The sequence below is a fragment of the Plasmodium brasilianum genome, chromosome 13 (assembly GCF_023973825.1).
Source record: "Plasmodium brasilianum strain Bolivian I chromosome 13, whole genome shotgun sequence".
Lineage (NCBI taxonomy): Eukaryota > Apicomplexa > Aconoidasida > Haemosporida > Plasmodiidae > Plasmodium > Plasmodium brasilianum.
The window spans coordinates 772,487-793,147 of NC_090126.1; the positions used below are offsets into that span (position 1 = coordinate 772,487).

The following is a 20,661-nucleotide window of genomic DNA, read 5'->3' on the forward strand; positions in this document are numbered from 1 at the left end:
GCATGGTTATAAGCTTTGCATAGTTTACTATTTCAAAAATATAAAAAACTGGCTTAATGTATAGTGAACACATTTTTAAATTAAATTTAGTATAATGTGATTTTTTTAATTTTCATGTTTTAATGAAAAATAATTAAAATATAAACCATTTTGAGTTATTTAATAATATTTATGTATTTTCTTAACTCATACATTATTATATTCATTATGCAATTAAGGGAAAATATAATATTATATGAAAATATTTTTATATAGGTTCCAATTACAACTTCATTACTTATCATTTTTTTTTTTTTTTTTTTTTTGTGCACTTTATTTTACTTTCATTTGTACATTACAAAGGACTACAAATATTTTAAAGATGCCAATGGACAAAATAACAATTTTTTCTTTTTTGTTCGTTGGTTTGTTTTTTGATACTTATTGTAAACATTAAAAATTGTTTGTGAAATATACAACTGTCTTGGTCTTTATTTTATATATTTTACATACTTCATTAAAATCTATTATTTTTCATGAAACTGTTGCACTAGTGGGTCTTCTTTTCTATAAAAAAATGGATATAAACAAAAATGAGGACAAAAATCTAGTAATGTTGGATAGAATGAATGTTGAATCTTCCTCTAAAGAGGAAGCAATTAGAGTGTGCACTCGTATCAGGCCTCTATTTGAAAAGGAAGTATGTTTTAGTATAACCATTAATATATTACAAATTACAACTTTTTTTTTTTTTTTTCGCTCTTCAAAATGCAGCTGCACTTATGAAAAATTTAATGCATACATGATTTGTCGTATTTATATATACACCCCCCGCACGTACATATATGTATATATTTATATATAAAATTATACACATTCCTCTTTTTCAGATAAATAGTGGACATCTAAAAGCTTGGAAAATGAATGAAACGAGCATGCAGCTAGTTGTTGAACCACTTTCTCTGACAGAAATGTTAAATGCAAGAATTAATAAAAAAGGGAATAAAACTGAATTTAAAAAGAATGTAGAAAAATCGGAGGGACAAAAAGCTGTTGTACAACGATATTACGCATTTGATAGATGTTTCGACGATTTTGGTAATTTCAAAATTATAGAAATATAAAACATTTTAAAAAGTTTTTATAAACTTTTTATATTTGCATAATTTTCTCCGTCTATTTTCATACGTTAACGCGATAATGATAACGTAAAATAAGCTGTTCTATAAGTGTGTGTATGTATATATACAACTATATAAAGAGCTATATATATATATATATATATCCATATGCACAACTATATGTGTACAACTGTACAAACACCTATATATACACCCATAAGCACATTTATAGATATATACATACACGCATACATAGGGGCACACCTATGTGCATACCTACGTTTACACCTATCTATATATATACCCCTCTTCTCCTTCTTTTCAGTTGGGAATGAAGAAGTGTATAAACATTTAGCGAGAGACATTATCCTTGATACATTTAAAGGAATAAATGGATGCATTCTTGCTTATGGTCAAACAGGGTCAGGAAAGACCCACAGTGTTATGGGAGTTCCTGCTGATCCGGGAATGTTACCTAGATCATTGGCAGAATTTTTTAATGGTATTGAAAACCCGTCATCTCTAAATGAAGATAATGTTAGTATTAATACTGATGATGAATCAAATAATAATACAAAAGAATTTTTAATGAGTGTGACTTATTTAGAAGTTTATATGGAAAGGGTGAATGATTTATTACAAGAGGGATACCGAGGGGGGGCAACTGAAAACTTAGACGTAAAGGAGGACCCGAAAAGGGGTTTTGTTGTGATTGGTATTCAAGAAGAAACCGTTACATCAATAGATGAAGTAATGCTCCTGGTTGCAAAAGCAGAACAAAGAAGACATATTTCTCAAACAAACTTTAATGAAACATCTTCTAGATCACATACAATTTTTACTGTTATATTAGAATCTAATCAAGTATTAAGTGATGGTACATCTGTTAATAAAAGGGGTGAATTAAAAATCGTTGACTTGGCAGGTAATGAAAGAGCAGGAAGAGCTGCTGAAGGGATAGAAAATGCGAAAACGATTATCGAAGAAGGGAAAGCAATAAATAAAAGTTTATTTGTTTTAAGTGAGGTCATTTCGAAATTATCAAAAAGGGCTCAAGCTATTGCTGCGGGTGATGAAAAAAAAATTAAAAAAATACAGGAAGATTTGGTTTTCATCCCTTGGAGGGATTCAAAGTTAACAAGAATTTTAAGTAAAAGTTTAGGAGGAAATTGTCGAGCATCTGTCATTGTAGCTGTTCATCCTTCTCATTTCTATTTGGATACATCCTTTTCAACTCTACGTTTTGCTTTGAAATGTAAAACAATTAAGAAAAAAATAGAGATCAATTATCTATCAGCAGAACAATCTGTTATTATGCAACAGAAAGAATTAATAGCCAAGTTAAAAAATCAGTTGAAGCATCTATCAACAGCTAAAAATGTGGATTTGCATTTATCAGGGGAAGATAAAATTTATGCAAATAATAGTAGAAATCCTGAAGACGATGAAAAAATTTTGGCTTTAAAAAATGAATTAGAAGAAAAAGTAAAAAAGTTTCAAAATTTTATATTAAAATCAGAATTTAATGTAAACCCAAATAATTACAGAACATTAAGGTCGATCGATGCTAACACAGAAAAATCATTAAAATATTCAATGACCATTTCTACTAACTTAAAAAATGAATACAATTGGTTAAGATCATTTGATACACATGAATATGATTCCAAATGGGAAGGATTAGAAAAATACGAAGATCAGAATGAACAAGAAAAATTGAATATATCTAAAGCCATGGATTATTTAAAGAATAAATCTCCATATAAAATGAATTCCTCTGAAATTAGTGATGACGATGTGTTATCCTATGGGTCGCAAAAGGATGATTCGATTTCTTTGAATTATTACAACGAATTAGACGAATTAGAAAAGTTGGAAAAGAATGAATTAACAAGAAGTACAAAAAAGAAAAAAGATAAAGGGGATGTAGCTAATAAAGTATATGATCAGTTCAGCAAGCTAAGCACAATGGAGTATAATAATAACAATATTTTGAATGATGAAGAAGAAAAATCAGAATTTAAAGGAAAAAAAAGTAAGAAGAAAAAGGGCAAAAAAATAAATAATAATGTAGAAAACAATAAGGATACGGCGGAAAACGCCAAAAAAAGAGATAAATTAAGAATGAAGAGTAATAATAAAGCATCTTCTAACAGTTTTAAAAAAAAAAAAAATGCTACTAGTAAAAACAAAAAAAAAGAATCATTCGAAAGGAGTAGTATTAAACAGATTAAGGGAGAAGACGTGCAAGGGGGTGTTTCTTCGTTAAAGTGTAAAGAGGAAGACAGTGGTAATAGTAATAGTACTAATGGTAATGATAACAATAACAGTTATAGTAACGGTAACGCTAATGGTACTAATGTGGATACAGAAGCAGAAAAAAAGGACGCAAACGATCCCATTCTATCGAAACAGCAGTCTTCTCTAAATTTTACGCAAGACAAAGAACGAGACAAAGAACGGGACAAAGAACGAGACAAAGAACGAGACAAAGAACGAGACAATAATGAAAAACGAACCTCTATAATATCAAATTTAAAGGAAAAAATTGAAGAAGACCTAAAGAAGAAGAAGAAAATAATCCATAGAAATATAGAACTTAACAAACAAATAAAATTTATTATGAAGCTTATGCAGAAGGTTGGCTTATCCGCTATATTAACTGGAACAGTACCTCCGGGAAGAAATATAGAAAATATTTTAAAATTACAAGAGAATTTAAAGGATGATTTAAAATTATGTGACAGTAAGAAATCATTGGACTTGTTAAATAGAAATATTAACAACAATACGAAGGACCCTAATACACGTTTTAACATCCCTATTAAGGATGATAATGAGATGGAAAATGAAAAAGCATTATTAAAGGATCCTATGAATAATGATGAAAATGAAACGGAATATAATGAAACCATATCACATGTATTTATTAATGAAATGTTTTTTTACTTTATACTTAGAATACAACAGAGAAATAATTCAAAAGATGGATATTTAGAAAATGTAGAAGAAACACTAAAAAAAGAAGATAAACCTTACGATGTGTCTAAAAAGGCACTAGAAGATATATTAGGAAATTCAATCGCAAACAAAATAATCGAACGGGATGAATACAATACCCGTGATGTGCACAGTACTATTAATACTATACACGACACTCGCGATATTCGTGAGTGTTGTAATGATATGAACTTTTCAAAAGATCGTAAGGATGAGAAAAATGAAAAAACAATTGACTCTATTTTAAATATGCTAACTCCATGGGAGCAGAAAATATTAGCCCTTTTATATGAACAACAAAAAATGAGGCAAAGTGTACAAAAGATTAAAGAAAATTTTTCTCAACGCATTCAAAATATTAACGTTTTTATAAAAAAAATACTAATTGACAAGGTCGAAGTGGAGAAGCATTTTAATCGTATTATCAAAGCAACGGAACGCTACAAAGATGACATGTTAAAAACGTCTGATGTTGATTCTAATTTTAAGTTTGCTGGTTTGATGAAAAAGTTAGAAGAATTATCTATATCACTGGCAGAAAAAACTAGAGATTTCAATGTGTTAGCTGAATTTCATTTAAATTTAAGAAAAGAAATTGAAAAAAAAAATTCTAAAATTAAAGAGTTACAAGAAGAAAATAAATTATTTTACCTTGTCCCAATGTATGCTGATTTGTTACAAGAGCTGGATGAACAAGAGGAAAAGAACAAAACAGTGAAAGAGTTGAAGAAGGAATTTCTCTTAATATATGGACGTTTAATGCTTACTAAAAAGAAATTACAAGAAAAAGAAGTTATAGAGCATGATATGAGAAATTTAAATAAAAAAATTTATACTGAGCTAATAGAATCCATATCTATTATAAAAAATTTAGAATCTCAAAATAAATTCTTAGAATTTAAATTAAATATGGAGAATAAGAAAAAAGTGGAAAAAATTAAAAAGCTGTTAAACGAAAAAGAAAAATTGAATAAAGTTATAAATGAAATGGAAAAGATGCTCCAAGATGCTAATATAGATACGAGCGAAATGAAAAATGAAATACTCGAAAATTTAAACAATAATAGTAATAGTAATAGTAATAATAATAATAATGATAATAGTAATTACATATCCATAAATTACCTAGAGAGCGAAGAAGAAAATAGTCATGAAAAAAAAGACTTAAAGGAAGGTGGAAAGGAGAAAACAAAGAAAAAAAAAAATAATAAACTAAACCAAATTGTAAAGAAGAAAAAAAAGGAATTAAATGATAATGCAGTTATGGATAAATTATCAAATAAAATAGAAAAAAAAAATAAAGAGAATCACTATTACAATCGCGGTTATTCTGTAGAAAAAATGATGAAGAAAACCTCAAAAAAAATAGATACAAACTTGAATATAAAAAAGATATATAAAAAAAAAATTAAAGACTCTGAGGATAAAAGTGTTTTAAATGATTTGTGTGAAGATAAGGATAATGATGTATCGTTAGTAAAACAAAAAAAATTAGAGATCAACAAAAAATATGGGAAAAAGAAGATTAAAAAAAAAAGTAAAAATACACAAGACAATGATGATGGGACCGATGAACTAATTTTAGATGAGCTAAAATCGAATTATAGTATTAAAAAAAAAAAAAATATTGATACTAAAAGGAAAAAAGTAGAAAATCCTTTGAGCGAAGTGAAAAGCTTAGAAGAACATAAATCAAGTAACATCATTATTAACAAAAAAAAAAAAATGAAAAAAAGAAATAGTAGTAAAGGGAAAAAAAGAAACCTACTGAAATATTTAAATAAAGAGAGTAATCAGAAGGAAAATATGGAAACAGTATTATCTGAAGAAAATTCCTGTCACTCATACAAAAATGATAATTCTACAACGGACAATGAAACTAGTGAAATTCGTCATATGCTAAATAACGAAATTGAAAAGAAAAAAGACAAGATAAGAAGAGATAACATAAATAAGTCATAATTTTAGTTCTCTTTTAAGTGATATGCATACTTCTAATATGTGGATGATAGAAGGAAAGAAAAAAATATAAAAAAAAGGAAAAATCTACAGTTAGGTATAATATTACAAAGGGATAAAAATATAATTCAAGTAGCATTTATAAAATATTAGCAAAAAAAAGAAAATTGAAATGAAAAAAAGAATATTAAAAATTTGTATATTAAATATTTTTTTGATAAAATAAATACAAAGTGGGGAGAACGTGCATCGTTATATAAGAGGACTATTCATGTTGTTTGTTGATTTTCTATTCTCCATTTGACCTAAGTATCCCCTAGTTGTACGGTGTATCCATGTACATATGCATTCATCCATGCTCACATAAATATATATGCACATTTATTTGTTCTTGTGTTTTTTTGCATGTTTGTTCGTATGTTTATTTGTTTCCATGCTTGTTTGTTCTCTTGTTTATATGAACATTTGCTAGAATTTCTTTGTATTCTTAATTGTGTGCTCTCTTCTGCATACCTTTTTAGTATAATTTTATTGTTGCGTTTTTTTATGTTTTTATTTATTTACTCTTCTATTGCTCTAGTTGTAAAGCCTTTTTGTTTTCCTTTTTTTGGAAAGAAAAAAAGGTACTTTTTTTAAGTATTTTATGAACTGTGCAGAATAGGTAGCTTTATGTATATATACATGTGCATATATATGCAACATGTTTTTATATTGAGTTTAAAATTTTAAAAGATCCAACTGCTTTGAATATGATGCATTCAAAGCAGAAAAAGGAATGGACAACAAGTGACTAAACAATAGAAGATACATTTCTCTAAATGTACGTATGTCCATATAATAGTTGCAAAGATATTAATACATGTATGAGATTGTATAGCTAATACTCAGAAATGTTCAATTTTTTTTTTTCTAGCTATTTTAACAAAAAGCCAGCTAGCTAATATTTAAAGGGTCACGTATACATATATATATATATATATATATATATATATACAGGGAGATAAAATAATTCACGTAAAAATTTGTCTTTCCAGTATTATGGACAAATTTATGTATATATCATAATTTATGTATACTTTTATTCTTGTTTTATATTTTGAATTTTTTTATTTATTTTAGAATTCAAACTCTTATTCTTATTTTGCATATACATTTCTTCATATTAATTTATTCCTTTTCTCAGTCTTTTTGCCTTTGCCTGTTATTTATAAGAGAAAAACAAGGCATTTTTTTAATAAGTTTTTTAGTCATTTTTTTGTTGTTTGTTTTGTTTTGTTTTGTTTTGTGATTTTTTTGTTCGTTTTATTTTGTTATTTTTTTGTTCATTTTTTTTTTTCAATTTTTTGTTCTTAATTTATTTCTGTTATTTTTTTGTCATTTTTTTGCTTATCCTTTTTTTTTCAACTTTTTGTTCTTAATTTACTTCTGTTATTTTTTTGTCATTTTTTTGTTCATTTTTTTTTTTCAATTTTTTGTTCTTAATTTATTTCTGTTATTTTATTTGTCATTTTTTTTGCTTATCCTTTTTTTTTCATTGCTTTTGATGTGCGTTTAGGTTTGTTCATTTGGTCTTATATCTTAAAATGGTTGAAATAAATAGCGGAAAGTCAAACGTTGTAATAGAAACACCAGGCGGAGCACTGGTGCAGGGGAGTGTGCCTATAGTATTATCTACCCCAGTTGACAGTAACTACTGCAGTGCTTATTCATATAGTACTCCAGTTTCAAGTTCATACACCTCATCTCACCATAATGAATATAAATATAACTGTACTAAATATATGACGAAACCACAAAATAATCAAAACGCTGAATATATAAAAACATTTGAAAGACCAAAGACATTATACTATGAAACTATTCCATTAAAAAGCGTTAGTACAAATAATATTTTCGAAATAGCTCCATCACATGAAGAATTAAGTAAAATAACTTACAACCCTAGAATAGAAATATATTCAACATCAGATTTTGTAGTAATAATGATGAACATACCAGGTGTTTCTAAAGAGAATTTGCAAGTTGAACTTGAAAAAGGATTACTACGAATTTTTGGACATAAATATAAACCTAAAATTGAAGAATTAGAAAATCAAAATGAATATCACACAAAAATTATTGAAAGGGTTAGTGAATACTATTTCTGCAAAATTTTCCAAATGCCCCCAGCTTTTTCAGAAGAACAAAGGATATCATGTATGCTAAAGGATGGAGAGCTTATAATTAAAATTTTAGCTAGCCAGTTGAAAACACAGAAAAGAGTTATCGAAATACAGTAGTGCTTTCCGTAATGGAATGGAACATTTGCACGCATGCACATGTAGGTACACATATATACATACATTAATATATATATACATATATGCACACATCATTTTCAATAATAAGTTTGTTCGCGCTTTTTTGTCAATCTAGATTTATCCGTAATATGTACATATATATGCATAACATATGCACACATACACAAATACGCACGTATAAACGTATACACAGGATTATGGTCTTTTTCAACAACTTACATTTAATGCCAATTTTTGAAACTAATTACTTGATATATTAAAACATAAAAAAAAAAAAAAAAAAAAAAAAAAAAAAACTATCTTTTAAAATATACGAATAAATTTAATACTTTTAAAGACCTTAAATAATTTAGCGCAAAAAAGGGATAAAAAAATAAAAGAAAAAATGTGGGGCACATAAATAGGCAAATAAAAAAAAATATAAATAAATAAAAAGCATAGCGTCGTATGTATACATATACACAATGTGCATACCTTGCACCAATGATGGCACTACAACTCAAACGAAGATCCTTTTTTTTTTTTTAAGCTATTATCCTAAAAATCACAGGAGGAAAAACAAAAAGGGGGTATTATATTCGAATGAGCAGCTACGTCATCTTCAATCGCTGCTACCGCAGTAGCCGCTACTACTCTTGCATCTTCTCACCATTACCTGTCTACAGTTCTAACTCTACTGATGCACATTTTTTTCTGAACTTCTCTGAATTCATCAAACTGTTAAGAAGAACTGTATTTTTTAATAAATTAAATTTCTGTTGAATTACTTTTTGGGTATCATAGCATAACTGAATTTCTCTAACTATTGCTGAATTTTTTTCAACTAACGTTTTGCTCATATTTTGAATATTCGCATGAAATTTTAGGAAATTCAGTATTTTATTAGCTAAAATATGAATTATATCATTTTCAATTTTTTTAAATTTTTTCTCATAATATGAATTGAGACCTAAAAAAAAGTAGTAGGGTTTTATAATATTTTCTAAGAAGTCTATTTTATTATCCTTTAGCTTATATGGAGCATTCAGATTTATTTTATTTTTTTTTAAATAATAATCCTTAACATGTATATAGTCATTTTTTATTCTTATTAATTTTTTTATTAAAAAAGTACATTCTATATTTTCTCTTTTTTTCCCGTTCTTTGAGGATAATAATAGAACAACATTTTTCATATAATTAATTAGCGTTTCGGTACTCATTTGGTCTTCGTAACTCTGCAATGGTTTACTATTTCTAGACATATGCAATTCTTCATTAAATTGAGCTTTTGTTATTTTAAAAAAATTATTATCATAATGAGGGTCTTTATTATCTAGTAAGACAAATATATTTTTTAAAAATTGTAAAGACGAATAACAATTATGGTTTGGGAAAATGTTATTATCTCTATAGCTGTTACTACTTAAGGACGATAAATTTACATGTTCAGTGGTAAAATTTTTTATAAATGCTGTTTTATCCTTGTTCACAAAATTTAAGTGCATATCAGGCAGTTTATTTGTTAACTTAATATTTAATATTTCACTTTTGTTTTTATTTGTACCCTTACCACAAATGTCATAATCTGTTTGGACGTATGTTTTGTAATTTTTATGAATATACATGCTACCGATACTATTGCTTATATGAGTAGCCCTATCCACTGTATTAATGTTATTATCCCCATAAAAATTATCATTGTGTTCATCATTATGCATATTTTTATCTCTCACCTTGGGAATAGTTGTATTAAGAATGTTTATTGCCTGTTTGGATTGTCTGTCGGAATATATGGACATGTTGATGCTCCATTTCCCTTTGTATAGTATCAAATTATTTTTAATTAGGTAATTCATATAATCGTTACATCGAGAATAAATGTAAGAGGAGAGCACCATTTTGTAAAAATTGATATCTAAGCAATTACTATCAAGGGTGGTTATATTGATCTGATAGTGCCTTAATTTCTTACATTTTTTTGATAAAATACACAATGATTTGTTATTCCTTTTCTTTTCTATCACATGTGTTGTTGTTCTATTATTCATATTATTTTTTTTTCCCATATATTTGGTATGATCATTATTTTTTACAAAATTTAGTTTAAAACAATCATATATTAAGAATAAATTTTTATAAATGGAACGAGTGTAAAAGTTAATATTTTGATTCAAAAATAATTTTTCCTTCCTTTGACATTCTAAATTAATATAATGAGTAAATATAAAATATACATCTCTCAACTTATTAGCATGCAAATAATAGTCATCTTCAATAATGATAGGATAAAAAACATACTGTATATTATATAGTACATTTGACTGATATATATCAAAATTGTTCATACAATTTTTGTCATTATTTAATAGTATCTTTTGTTCACTTTTAAATAATTCTGAAAAATTATGATAACTCAACTTTTTGCTGTGATCTAATAACAAATAATTATAATAGTCAAATTCATAAAAACCTATTTTAGATTTAAAAATTGTCGTCTTCATATACATACTATTTCGGCACATCTCATACAGTAACCTGGCTGATAGTAAATTCTTCATATATAATAAATAAAATATAACATGAAAGAATCTTACCCATACTAAATTTAAAACCATTATTTTATTATTGTTAAAACATAGTAAGTTGTTGTCATAGAGAACAATAGATCGTGCATTGCTCATACCTGTGTAATATGAGTCAAATAGCAAAACGTGTAATAAACGATATTCCGAGTTAATTTCGTAATCCTCTTCCTTTTCAATAATTTCATTCATATCCTCATAGCACGATAGGAAAATACCATCTGTTTGTTTGTCTTCCTTCCATGGTTCCATGTTCCCCACTTCATCGAACATATTCCAACATCCTTTTCCATTATACTCCCTCTTTACAAACATTTCGGTAAAAATTGTCTTTTTCTTTTTGCTCTTGGTGCAGTTTACTAGTTCGTGTTCGTTCTGCATGTATTCATATGAGCTACTACTAGACCTATCTCCAATCAGTATATCGTCCACTGAAGTAATTTTAGTACCTTTTTTTGTGTTGTTTAACCAAATCTGCAAAAAGCTCTTACTGTTCTTTTTGCTATTTATTTCGTTTAAGAGGAATTTCATTTTATAAGCATTTTTGAGTTTATTGTAATAATCGTCATACTTTTCCTTGTTAATTAAATTGCTCCAAAGTGTTGGATTCATTTTTTCTAAAATTATATTTTCGCTGTTATTAAAAATGTTATAAAAAAATGATTCTTTTTCCTTTTCTTGGAATGAAAAATGATTTTTTTTTTTTTTTTTTTTTTTTTTTCCTCCTCTTCCTGTACTTTTGCTTCTTGCTGTTCTTTCTGTTCTTTCTGTTCTTTCTGTTCTTTCTGTTCTTTCTGTTCTTGCTGTTCTTTCTGTTCTTGCTGTTCTTTCTGTTCCTTCCCTTCTCCCTCTTTTCGACCCCTTCGTTTATTTCCTTCTTTACGCATTGTAATAAATGGAGTAATATAATAATTTAACAAAAAAAAGGATATATAACCAGACTTATCACAAACAGAAATAATTACCATATTATTAAAGTATATTAGATTTATACTTGTATAATGGGCATTTTTTAAACAGGTAAGAACATAGGGCACATAACACATGTGTTCTTTCATATTATTAATTTTTATGGTTTTTTCAAAATTAACATATACACAATTACTTTTATATTTCTTTACAGAATAGTGTTTAAAATAGTCATAATATTGTAAAAATTCTTCTACGTACTCCTCCTTTGCTAATTCTTTTTTTTCATGTTTCACTTTAATATCATTTAACTGATATAATAAATAATAACTAATATAACACTTTCTTGTTAATATTGGTAAGTATATTAATACTATCCCATTTTTTAGAAGAACAAATAAACTTGTTTCGATCCACAAGATATTTTCACCAATAGAACAAAAGCAAAAATCAACTGCCAAATTTTTATACTTATCCTTTTTCGATAAATACAATTTTTTTATTTTCTCATCATTGTCAGATAATGAGTCAACTTTTACTGTTTTTCTTGTTAATACTTCCTTAAGATTATTCATATTATTATTAATGGTATTATTATCATATGGAATAGTTGTACTCTTTTTATTTTTTATACAGCTTCCCCCTTTATATGCTGTACACTTCGAGTTTTCTACTACCTTATCCTTACTATAATTGTGAAAATTTTCATCCTTTTCGTTTATTTTGTTTGAACTGGGCGTGGGGGAACCACTTTCTTTTCTTTCGTTGTTATCAGTAAAGATACACTTCTTATCGTTACCGCCATCTCGCTCAACAGTAGAGGACTTTGATTGTTGTATAATTGTATCTGTTCCTTTTCTGAACCTTTTTGTTCCAAAACTTAAATCTTCATTATTTATTTTACATAGCAGGATATCAACATCCGGAACAACTATTTTTATTTCTTCCGTAATAGGGTTTTTTATATTAATTAATCTGATTATACTTTTGAATTTGCACATGTAGGAACTATATACAGAAACTTTTTCATAAGTTAAAAGAGATATTACATCATCAGACTTGCTAAACCATTCTGCTTTTATTATTTTCCTTTTTGAACTTATATTAAACTTTTTATTATGTAATATTAACTCTGCTCTAATAAAATTATTTATAATTAATTTATTTCTTATCAAAACACATTCTTTACTTGACAATAGAAATATATTCTTTTGATTTTTATTTACATGAATTTGTACGAAGAAGCCATCAGACTCAACACTATAGTTCGGTATTTCTACCACAAATTCTTCGTATGAACATTTGTTTCCCTCGTGTTTATGTTTTCCTATAACGACATAACTTATCATGTTGTACTGGTTCTGATTTTTGCTTCTGTTTTCGCTTATACTTGGGTTTTTGTTTTCGTTTTTGCTCTGGTTTACATTTTTGTTTATCATGTTAATGTACATATGGTGTTCCCTTTCATATTTTTCACACCATTGTCTGCGTATAAAAAATACATTATATTCATTTTCATTTCTTAAGTTACACCCTCTTCTTTTCAAGCTCCTACAATTTCTGTTATTCCTCTCGGTATAGCGTCTACCGTCGTTTCTTCCGCTGTTATAATGGCTATTATGTCCATCCTTATGGTTATCATTATGAATACCATAACTACAATCCTTATCACCTCTCCTATCATCACTCCAACGAGTGGAGCTAACAAATGTAATCCTCTTCTTAATATCAAAGAACTTTAAATCAATTAAATGCTCATAATATTTTTTTTTATTTAAGTATTTTTCTTCAAATGGAATATTTTTCTGTACACCATCAAATCGACTTTTATTAATTAAGTAAAGCGAATTCTCTACTAAATTATCCAACGAGGAGCCTTCATGATATGATTTCATTTTTCCTCAATATGGAGCTTTCTCTCATACATATGTATATACATATGTATATACATATGTATATACATATATATATATATATATATATATACACATATATATACATATATATGTGCATATACAGTGATAGAGGAAAAGAAAAATGCCCTTGACCTTATTAATGGGAAAAAAACTCACATTACCTTCGCTCATTCTTGCTACATAACCTCATCTTCAATTATGCGGATTAAAATTAAAGAGTAACATAAATGAAATAAATATAAAAAAAAAAATTAAACACAATGAAACAAATTGAAATGAAACAAAATAAAATAATTTAAGTATAATAAAATAATTTAAATAAAATAAATAAAGTAGAATAAAATAATTTAAATAAAATAAATAAAGTAGAATAAAATAATTTAAATAAAATGAATGAAGTAGAACAAAATAGTTTAAATAAAATAAATAAAGTAGAATAAAATAATTAAAATAAAATGAATGAAGTAGAACAAAATAATTTAAATAAAATAAATAAAGTAGAATAAAATAATTAAAATAAAATGAATGAAGTAGAACAAAATAATTTAAATAAAATAAATAAAGTAGAATAAAATAATTTAAATAGAATAATCTCCTTTGATGAAAAGGGGAACATTCGTCTTCACAATTTATGAAAACTGATACGTATGTATCGGTGTTCACTGATTGCGTATACATGCGCCCGCGATATAACGTACGAACAAGTATGTAAATATATATGTACATATTTACATATATGTATTTACTTTATGTGCTGTTATACGCATATATATACTAATACGAGAAACAACTCAGCCAAAAATACCATTTTCGTTTCATTTTAAAAGATAATTTGTGCCTATTAAAAGATCTCTTTTCGCCATTCTGCAGTGGCTATAGAGAATATACCACCAATATTAAAAAAAAAAAAAAAAAAAAAAAAAGAGGAAAACAATTTAAAGTGACGTGTACATTAATCGATGAGCACATTTAATTTCTCAAAGGGTTAACATATATTCATGTTAATTAATGTTCAATGATTTGAAAATAGCATTTTTCTTTCCCTCTTTTTCAAAAATATCATTTTTATAATTTATTTTTCCAAGGATGCAAAATTATTACGTTAAATGTTTCTACGAAAATACGCATTAAAAAAAAAAAAGTAAAAAAAGCTCGAAATAAAACTTGAAATAAGGGACGGAATATTCATTTTCCCCAAGGGAAAGAGTTTAGATAAATATTTCATTGAAAGACAAGAAATGAAATGAAAAAACAGAGTGTTCATTTTATATACAAAACAGGTATACATAGGAGCTTGTGTGTGTACGTGATGAAAATACGTAAGAAGTTTAGACCTAATAAGAGAAGGCTCTGAAACTTAAAACATCAAATGGGTGGATCAACTGTAAACGCGTTGATATATATATTTATTTATTTATTAGGGTACGTATGTTCCACCATTCTATCATATTATACATTAACATGTATGTGTACATGTGGAATTATTTTAAATAGAAGGAATCCACTTGCCAATAACCCCCTTTGTACAAAATGAAACCCTCGTTGTTCACTGCAAAAGTATCAGAAGACAAGATGAGTAGGTGAAGCATGTTTATTATATTTCCATGTTTGCGTTTATCGAAAAAGAACAATAAAAAAGTAACATGGTAACACAACAGAACACTAATGCAGTAACACAGTAACATGGTAATATGCAGCTCCCAGGAGGATGAAGATATCTTCTACTTCATATAAAAGTAGGTATGCAAAGATACAAATGAACACACACACGAAGCTGTGTTAAGAATGGTTACCAAAATGAATTAGGGCGTCCTCTGATATGTTTGAGTTTGCTGAAAGGATTACTGACTTGGCCATACTGCACAAGTCCTGCGAAGAGCACATAAACGGGTATGTATACATGTATGAATGCATGTATGTATGAACACATGTACATATGTGCATATGTACAAACGCCGCGAATAAATACATCCAAATGACGAAGTGGTAAGCATAATAGGGCATGAAGGCAAAAAGTACAGAGTGTGTAATTTTAACTGTATATATATAATATACCTTTGTAACGCTAACTTTTTTTTTTTTTTTTTTTTTTTTTTCCGCATTATTACCTTATTAAAAATTTTATTTTCCGTCATCCGAACAAGATTTATAATATTTTCCTTAAAGATATTGGATAACGCTGCAGCAGATTTCCCTCTATTCATTTTAGTAGATGTGCCTTTTCTAAAATTCATGGCTTTTAGATGCAATGGATAAAAAATAGTTTTTTGATATATTTCCACCACTTCTTTTGCATGTTCTACAGTTACGACATTTGATAAGTCCGCTCTAGCTCTTGCTTGACAAAGTCTTATCAAAGACTCAAGTTGTCTAATTGTAATAGGTGCACTTATATCACTATTTGTAATAGATAAATTTCTAAGATGTAAGTAAAATTTTCTTATGTACGTTTTAGCCTCAGCAGATAAGTTAGGAAAAATACACTTTCGACAATATTTTATAAAAACCCCTAAAAGTTCTACTGGTAAATAATTTCTTTCATCTATTTGTTTGCATTTATAAAACAGATGATCTTTAACAGAAAAAAGGGGGGAATTATCATTACTATCCTTATTTTCACCATCTTCCTGCATATTAATCTCTTCTTTTTCGATCCACTTTTGTTTATTCCCATTCCTTTCTCCTTTATTACCTCTTTTACCTGTTGGCTCAAAAGAACGCATCATCCTCTTTCGGCTGTTGGGGCTAATCAAATAATTAGAAATAAGATAATCTTTTTCTTCAGATATTTTATCAGTTAATAAAAAGACTAAATCAAATCTACTTAAAAGTGGAAATGGAATTTTTATATTATCAAAAATTGTTTTGTTGTAATTATATTTACCCTCTTTTGGATTGGAAGCAGCAATAATTGTACACCTAGTTTTTAAATTACAGACAATACCAGCTTTTGTTATATTAATACATTGACTTTCCATACATTCTAGAAAAGACTGCTGATCTGTTAAGGATATTTTGTCTAACTCATCTATACAACATATTCCCTTGTCAGATAATACTAATGCACCACCTTCTAAGGAATATTCATTATTTAATGGATCCTTAACAGCACATGCAGTTAAACCATTTATACTTGTTGAAGTACTACAAATAAATAAACTGTTCTCAATAATATTACTGATATATTGTAAAATTCGACTTTTACCTAGTCCTGGATCACCTATTAATAAATTATGTATATTTCCTCTTCTCTTTATCTGATTACATTCATCATATATTGTTTTTCCACCTAATAAGCTTAATAGTAATCCTGCTTTTATATAATCGTTCATAATAACTCGAGGACATAAGGAAGCGACTAACAAATAAAATTTGTTACTTCCGTATTTTTGCATGTCGTTAATAAATTCAAGCACCTTTTCATCAAACATTTTGTCAACGTTGAAATGTTCTTTGTTCGTTCCATTGAAGTTGAACTGTTTTTCCTTTTCTTCTTCACTTCTATATCTAACTAGGTTAAGGCAGTGATTTGGGTTGTTTAGAAGACCATCTTCATCTATGTAGTCCCCGTACATGCACATGTTATGAAGAGATAAGCGGTCATCACCTTTGACACTACTACAGGCATGGCCGCTAGCATGCCCACTCACACTACCTCGAACATTACCCATTATATCACTTGAAACATCATCATTAACATTACTAATATGGTGCATTTGCCCATTAATGTTCATTTTATTTTCCCCTTCAAGTAATTCATTATTATATGGATGCACTTGTTCCATATCACTTATCTCATAAAGTGAATTGACATCTTCTGATTCATCGCTTCTTTCACGGTTCATTACACTCGTGCTTGCATAACTTAACGCGTTATATGTATTAATTTCAAGCGAATTTGTTACAGTACTAATATCACAGAAACCGTTAGGTTTGTTGTTTCTACCTTCTTTTACAATAATAACACTGGAATTATCATCATCATATTTTCCATACTCTTCAACATTATTATGAGAAGCACACCTATTATTCTGAACACACCCTTTGACTGAAGCAAGTCTAGCATGCTCAGAATATACAAACGAGTGTACATTTACTTGTGTGGGTCCATTGCCCGATGTGGGAACACTGCCTGGTGCGAATCCTCTACATCTTTCTCCTCTTCTTATACATGAAACCCTTTTAGATATTTTTTCTATGTAGGATTCCCACAAAAAGGAGGAGTAAATTTTATTTTTCGTTTGTTTAATTTTTTCTATATTAAAATAATTATTATTTAAGTATTTCTTAGAAGATAATGGGAAAATAGACAAGCAGTCTATGTACATATTAAACAAAGAATTTTTCCCATTAATTAAATAGTTGTTATTAAAAGATATAACTTTTAGAATTCCTAAGGCTTCTATATAATTACCAGGAAAACATGAATTAACAAAAAATTTGGATACTTCCAAAGTAACAGTTAGATTTTTTACATTTGAATCATGAGTTTCATATATATTATTTAAAATTTTTTTATTTTCTTTTATAATAATTTTTTGATACTCTAAAGATTTTGCTGATTCTCGAAGGGGATGGAAAATTCTACTATCACAATTATAGTTCTTACATTTTTTAGGGGTTTCAAATTTCCCATCTAAAAATTCTAGTTTAATTATAAATTTACATTTCGCACATATAAAATCAAGATTAGTAATTAATAAATGAATTGGTGATACTCTTAATACACTACCTCTTAAACATATAAGATGATTCACTTTCTCACTTTTTAAATTTTCAAATTTATTTATCTTGTTCCAATTATACAAATATATTGTTATTCTTGTTGTAAGGAAATAATTACGAAATATTTCCGACTCTCTGTACCTATCATATTTCAATTCGTTTATTAGCAAATTGCCGTTCTCTACGTCAGTTATTTCTTCCCTTCCTATGAAGTAGCAACACTCTGCGTCCCGACCCACGCCGTCGTTACTGTTACCGTTCCTATTACTATTGCAGCTTCTGTTACTGTTACCGTTCCTATTACTATTGCAGCTTCTGTTACTGTTATTGTTCCTATTACTTTTATTGTTATTATTAATATTACTTTTACTGTTACTATTACTTTTACCATTTCCTCTTTCTCTGTCGTTGCAATTTCCTCTTCCGCTTCCGTTTCCGCTAACACTAGTACCACCACCATTACCATTATTCTTACTCTTTCTTTTCTTCGTTTTCCCGCTATTCTGTGTACCTGTGTTAGTTTCTGACTTTACAATTTCTTTGTCTAAGCCTAGGAACTTGCACAGTAGCAAATGCAAAGACACCTTCATAAATTTTAAAACGATCTCTGGATTTTTCTTCATTTCATGCAAGTAAATTTCTTTGTTCGGTGGTGCATTTTTACTTACCACTTTCTTATTGTCTAAAAAAAATTCTAATTTTAAAATAACTTCTTTATCTATATTAAACAAGCTGTTCCAATTATTTTTAAAAAATGAAACCCAACTTAAAATTAGCTTTTTGACATCACCTGAAAGGTGGGGGTGGAGGGGGGAAAAATTTTGAAAAAATTGTTATACAGCTTGTAAATAGGCACGTAAGTGTATACAAGCACATAAGCATATGTACGTGCGTATATGTATATGTGAGTGCACGAGTGTATATGTATACATATGTGCGTACTACTGTGCATAGTTCTCCTCATGCATCGATGCATTTAATTGTTGTCTTTTTCTCGCAACTCATGTATACCATTTAATTCCGAACTGTTAAAATAGAGGTCCACAATTACGTCCATCTTAGACTTATTCAAAATGTCAATGGTTTCTTAAAACAGCTTTTCATATTAATCTGGTGTGCCACGTATACACATAAGCATATGTACTTTGTACGCACATATATATATATATATATATATATACAGTATATAAATATATATACATTATATAAATATATATACATTATATAAATATATATACATTATATAAATATATATACAGTTATGTATGTATGTATTTACATTTAAACATATGCCTGTACAAATATTTATATGTCTGCATACATGTGTAAAAGGACATTCTTGCAAACTTTATATTCAAAATAAATTCACTTTTTGGGTTCATTTAAAAGAACCTTTGCGCATTATTCTAATGAATAATTGTACGTATTCCTTTTCGTTAGAAAATAAAATTAACTTTTTCATTTTTGAAGTTAACAGTGCTTTTTATTTTTTTTTATTCCAAAAAAAAAAAAAAAAATTATATAATGCTTCCTCAAGATTGCGATCTTTATAGTATGAACAAAATTTAACTTATACATGTATGTACATTTACAAGTACATATATAAATGTACGCATTACTTTATGAAGAAATATCGTTTTGGTGGTTGTTCGGAAAATATAACAGAAAAACGAAAAAAAAAAAAAAAAAAAAAAAAAATTTCCTTCAGATAAACGAAATATTTTTCGAATGAAAATAATTTTTCCATTTTTTGTTGTTTTTATTTTTATATATACATTTTTTTTATTCTTTGTTTATTCAGTTCATCATTTATGTGTTTCACCTTTTAACGCATAGACCCATATATGTTTTGTTCTATCTGTATATATACATATATACGCGCATACATACATACATACATACATAAATACATATGTGTAAGGGTGTTACTACCCCGAGGAAGAGGGAACCAAGATAAGTTTAATTTCCATCTCGAAGGAAATATTATTCTTACCCCTTATGTATATATTCCTTTTTTTGATCGATCAGTTAAAATCGTTTAACTTAAAATTAGATTAACATGAATATGAATGATTTATAATTCTTACACGGGTGAAAAACGCTAGGGAGCAATTTTTTGTTTGATTTTTATTTAATTTTCATTTTATTTCATTTTATTTCATTTTTATTTCATTTTTATTTAATATTC

At 27.5% G+C, this 20,661-nt stretch overlaps 3 protein-coding genes across 3 annotated transcripts; 1 reads left to right on the top strand and 2 right to left on the bottom strand.

The window, feature by feature from the left end:
• Positions 1-556: 556 nt before the first annotated feature.
• On the top strand, positions 557-8,338 carry MKS88_004847 (HSP20-like chaperone; the record flags this gene model as incomplete). The annotated part of the gene is made up of 4 exons (XM_067218057.1): positions 557-643; positions 870-1,077; positions 1,426-6,055; positions 7,615-8,338. The coding sequence occupies 4 exons, from the start codon at positions 557-559 to the stop codon at positions 8,336-8,338; spliced, it is 5,649 nt and encodes a 1,882-aa protein (XP_067071228.1).
• Positions 8,339-9,018: 680 nt separating this feature from the next.
• On the bottom strand, positions 9,019-13,727 carry MKS88_004848 (uncharacterized protein; the record flags this gene model as incomplete). Its single annotated transcript, XM_067218058.1, has 2 exons — positions 9,019-11,595; positions 11,661-13,727. 2 exons carry the CDS (start codon positions 13,725-13,727, stop codon positions 9,019-9,021), a joined length of 4,644 nt encoding a protein of 1,547 aa, XP_067071229.1.
• Positions 13,728-15,229: 1,502 nt separating this feature from the next.
• On the bottom strand, positions 15,230-19,530 carry MKS88_004849 (DNA helicase MCM8; the record flags this gene model as incomplete). Its single annotated transcript, XM_067218059.1, has 4 exons — positions 15,230-15,297; positions 15,542-15,617; positions 15,857-19,263; positions 19,485-19,530. 4 exons carry the CDS (start codon positions 19,528-19,530, stop codon positions 15,230-15,232), a joined length of 3,597 nt encoding a protein of 1,198 aa, XP_067071230.1.
• Between the last annotated feature and the right edge of the window lie 1,131 nt (positions 19,531-20,661).